Source organism: Notothenia coriiceps, unplaced genomic scaffold (genome assembly GCF_000735185.1).
Source record: "Notothenia coriiceps isolate Sejong01 unplaced genomic scaffold, NC01 NC01_scaffold00007458, whole genome shotgun sequence".
Classification (NCBI taxonomy): domain Eukaryota; kingdom Metazoa; phylum Chordata; class Actinopteri; order Perciformes; family Nototheniidae; genus Notothenia; species Notothenia coriiceps.
This window is the reverse complement of record NW_011340159.1, coordinates 2,978-7,818: the sequence shown is the minus strand read 5'-3', so window position 1 is coordinate 7,818 and position 4,841 is coordinate 2,978. Positions and strand designations below refer to the sequence as shown.

The 4,841-nt window shown below is 40.9% G+C and overlaps 1 protein-coding gene across 1 annotated transcript; it reads left to right on the top strand.

Moving 5' to 3' along the window:
* Positions 1-6: 6 nt before the first annotated feature.
* On the top strand, positions 7-1,297 carry LOC104944071 (GPS, PLAT and transmembrane domain-containing protein FLJ00285-like). The gene is made up of 3 exons (XM_010769547.1): positions 7-38; positions 839-979; positions 1,083-1,297. The coding sequence occupies exons 2-3, from the start codon at positions 898-900 to the stop codon at positions 1,295-1,297; spliced, it is 297 nt and encodes a 98-aa protein (XP_010767849.1). The 5' UTR covers positions 7-38; positions 839-897.
* Positions 1,298-4,841: the final 3,544 nt, after the last annotated feature.

Genomic DNA, 4,841 nt, shown 5'->3' with positions numbered 1-4,841 from the left:
GGAAGTCTGGAAGATCCGCATCTGGCACGATAACACAGGTAGGTGGAGTTTGCAAAAAATATCTTTCGTAGCAACTTAAAATCAGCTGCTGTCCAGAGAAAATTATGAGTTATGCAAATATGCAAAGAAACATAATATCGATATAAATTGTTTTAAGATATTTTTCTTTGAAAGGTGTCCTATCATGCCAAATGCACTTTTTGTATGGCTTTTATACATAAAGATGTGTCCCCGGTGTGTCAGGGAACTCACGCAGCGTCAGAAAATAAAACCCTCCGTACCCAAATCTCTAATACAGGGATACAACGGAGCTGATCCAGATTTGCTGCCGATATGACGTAATATCTGAAATGTGGGCGGGCTTTACACTCACGGCCCTATCAGAGACGTTGCTATCAGAAACAATGCACGACACGTTTTGGACGTAATATGATCTTTGTTTACATTAGCATCGCTAACACTCAGAGCTAACCTGTACTGGAGAGAGCATGTGTAAAGAAGCAGGAAATAAAAAGGAACTCACCTTGTGATAAACCTGAGAGAGAAAAAGCATTTGAACTCCATACTGTTTCAGAAATAATCCTTGATGTGGTTTAGAACATGGCGTTTAATCACGGCAGCATTTAGCTGATTTTCTGGGTATACATTTTTAAAGCTTTAGACCCAGAATCAGCAATTCTCTAACAGGGCTGAAGCAGAGGGATATGAGGGAAGTCTAAAATGCACGATCTGTTTGGTATTTTGAGCAAAACACTTCATAGACATGTTTTTTATATATTTATATCTGAGACATATAGGAGACCTTTAGGAGACTTTAACTGAGTGTGTGTGACTTCAGGTCTGGACCCGTCCTGGTTTGTGGAGCAAGTGGTGGTCTGGGACCCTCAGACTGACCACATGTTCTTCTTCCTGCTGGAGGACTGGCTCTCTGTGGAGAACCAGAAGAACGGATCCGTGGAGAAGGAGGTTCTGGCCTCATGTGAGCTTTGAACTGAATTAATATGCTTTTTTTTAATATGCAGTAATTTCTATGAATCTGCACTCTCCTCGGTAAATAAACAAATGCTTGTTCCTCCTCTCAGGTCCAGAGGAGCTGTCTCAGTTTCGTCGGGTGTTTTCCTCCCAGCTGGTGTTTGGGATGGTGGAGCATCACCTGTGGCTGTCGCTATGGGAACGCCCCGCTCACAGCAGGTTCTCTCGGGGTCAGAGGGTCACCTGTAGTGCCGTGGTGCTGCACTTGTACCTGGCTCTGGGGGCGCTGTGGTACGGGGCCGTGGGCACACAGGGACTCAGGTAGGAGGGCAGGCCTCAATCAACAAATTAAATGTCTTTTTCTGGTTTGACAATTTGTTTTAGAATTTGACTATTTTTTGAGAATTTTACTTGTTTTGAAGAATCTGACTTTTTTTCGCCGATTTTTGACTTTTTCTCAGAATTATATTTTTTTTGAGAATTTCACAATTTTTTTGAGAATTTAGTTTTTTTGGGAATCTGACTTTAGTTTGAGAATTTGACTATTTTTTGAGAATTTGACTATTTTTTGAGAATTTGATTTCTTTTTTGAGAATTTGACTTTTTTCTTCAGTTTAACGTTTTGTTTGATAATTTGAGTTTTTTCCAAATTTTTTCAGAAATTTAGTTTTTATTTAGAATAAGATTTTTTTTCTCCAGAATACGATTTTTCTAAAGAATTTGACTTTTACCCAGAATATAACTTTTTTTATAAATACATATTTTTTACGAGCCCCAAATGTTCTGTGTTCAGTGGCCCGGTGTCAGCGCGGCTGCTGGTGAACATGGAGGCTGTTTCTGTTGGGATGACGGTCGCTGCTCTGGTGTTCCCTCTGCAGTGGTTCCTCTGTTTCCTCTTCAGAAAGTCTCACAGTCAGGTGAATATAATCCTGGATTTCTGTGCTTTGTTTCTGCGCATGGCTGCTGATTAGAGGTCATTAGAGGTCAGCACAGAGACGTGTGTGTGATTTGAACAAAGATTTGTTTGACAAACAGTTAGTGTGTGTGTGTGTGTGTGTGTGTGTGTGTGTGTGTGTGTGTGTGTGTGTGTGTGTGTGTGTGTGTGTGTGTGTGTGTGTGTGTGTGTGTGTGTGTGTGTGTGTGGTCTTACCTGACCTTACCTGATTGTTAACAAAATAAAATATATGTACTTTTCCATTTTATATTGAGTTACATACTTCTCATTACTTTTATAATTTAAATATGATTTTGTCTCTAATTTTAAATGTTTGTGTTTTTTTTATTAACTTAATAAAAGATTTATTTATATTGTTTATTTTATTTAAGATATATTACATTTTATTTTTAAACGTAACTATAATTTTGTCAGTTTCATTTATTTATTATTTTTATTCTGAATGTTCTTTTACTAAGTGTTTCTTTGTTTGTAACCATGCATACTTATTCACTGAAGCATCATAAACATATAATGGATAAACAAACAAACAAACAAACAAACAAACTGTAATGTCTTCATTAGGAACCAATTTTAAGGTGCAATTAATAATGATTTGATCTTTTCCTGCACGAATGAATGAAACATGTATACACTGTATCAGAAATCCACTTCCATATATCATGTTATTACAGTGTACAGTATTTCTTAACATTGACTTGATCCCCTCTCCAGGTAACCGTGGATACGTCCGTCCCTCCCTCCCCCATCTGTCACTCTGTGGAGATGGACGTCTTCCTCGGCCAATCAGATCTCTCCGGCCCGTCCTTCCTGTCTCTGTCTGACTCCTCCTCCGGCCCGTCATCTGTGAGCACGCACGCAGTATTTACATTGCAATGGAATGGAATAAAATATGGAATAAAAAAAAAGATCGGTAAAGTGTCAGTGGGGGGGCCGCGCCTTGTTTATGAGGCCGGTAGCGGAGGGGAAGAAACTGTTTTAAACTATTCTTTGATGGATGTTTTTTCTGAATCTGTTATTCCATTGTGTTCCTTTCTGTTGTCTTCTTATTAAGTGTTCATGTTGATGTAAAGCACTTTGAATTGCCTCTGTTTCTGAAAATGTGCTTTATAAATAAACGCACATTACCTTAACTTACCTTACTTACCTTAACTTACCTGACCTTACCTGACCTTACCTTACCTTACTTACCTTACCTTACCTGACCTTACCTGACCTTACCTTACCTTACTTACCTTACCTTACCTTAACTTACCTTACCTTACCTTACTTACCTTAACTTACCTTACCTTACTTACCTTAACTTACCTTACCTTACTTACCTTAACTTACCTTACTTACCTTAACTTACCTTACCTTACTTACCTTACCTTACCTTACTTACCTTACCTGACCTTAACTTACCTGACCTTACTTGACCTTACCTGACCTTACCTTACCTGACCTTACTTGACCTTAACTTACCTTACCTTACCTTACCTTAACTTACCTTACCTTACCTGACCTTACCTTACCTTACCTGACCTTACCTTACCTGACCTTACCTGACCGTACCTTACCTTACCTTACCTTAACTTACCTGACCTGAACTGATATTACCTTACCTTACCTGACCTTACCTTACCTTACCTGACCTTACCTTACCTGACCTTACCTGACCGTACCTTACCTTACCTCCTTACCTTACCTTACCTGACCTTACCTTACCTTACCTGACCTTACCTTACCTTACCTTACCTTACCTTACCTTACCTTACCTTACCTTACCTTACCTTACCTGACCTTACCTTACCTGACCTTACCTTACCTGACCTTACCTTACCTGACCTTACCTTACCTTACCTGACCTTACCTTACCTGACCTTACCTTACCTTACCTTACCTTACCTTACCTACTACCTACCTTACCTTACCTACCTTACCTGACCTTACCTTACCTTACCTGACCGTACCTTACCTTACCTTACCTGACCTTACCTTACCTTACCTGACCTTACCTTACCTTACCTTACCTGACCATACCTTACCTTACCTGACCGTACCTTACCTTACCTGACCTTACCTTACCTTACCTGACCGTACCTTACCTTACCTTACCTGACCGTACCTTACCTTACCTTACCTGACCTTACCTTACCTGACCGTACCTTACCTTACCTGACCTTACCTTACCTGACCTTACCTTACCTGACCTTACCTGACCGTACCTTACCTTACCTGACCGTACCTTACCTTACCTTACCTGACCTTACCTTACCTTACTTACCTTACCTGACCGTACCTTACCTGACCTTACCTCTACCTGACCTGACCTTACCTGACCTTACCTTACCTTACCGTACCTTACCTCCTGTAGTTACTGGACAGCAAGGCGTTGGACTCCAGTATTCTGGACTTCTGGGCTGCGTCTGGTTTGGCCCCGCAGAAAGATAGAGCCCATCAGGAGGGGGGGGGTGTAGAAACATGGCCGTCATGTGACAGCCTCCTCAACCTCCCAGCATGCATCACTGAGCCCCCGATCCTCTGCAAGGCTTCACCTTCATCCCGTCAGCTGAGGAGGAAGAAGCAGATCCGCCTCGCTGCACCCGCCTCCAACAAAACGCCTACAAACCAAAACATGAAAAGCAACTTAGTGCAAGTTCACAGCCAGAATCTGACCACGCTTCTGACGCTGTCTGGTGAGAAACTGCTCAATTAAACTCTGAAAAAGTCTAATTTAATAATCATGGAGGGTGCATCTGGTGCGTCTCAGTCAAAGAGAGTGTTGTATACTTTCAAATAAGCAACGTGAGAAAATACAGTCAGGTTTATTGAGTGTTCTGCTTAAAAATAACATTAAAGTACAACATGGTTATTACAAAATCCCACATTGTAGCCGATAACAAGAATAAGGTGGAATGGGAAAAAACACCTA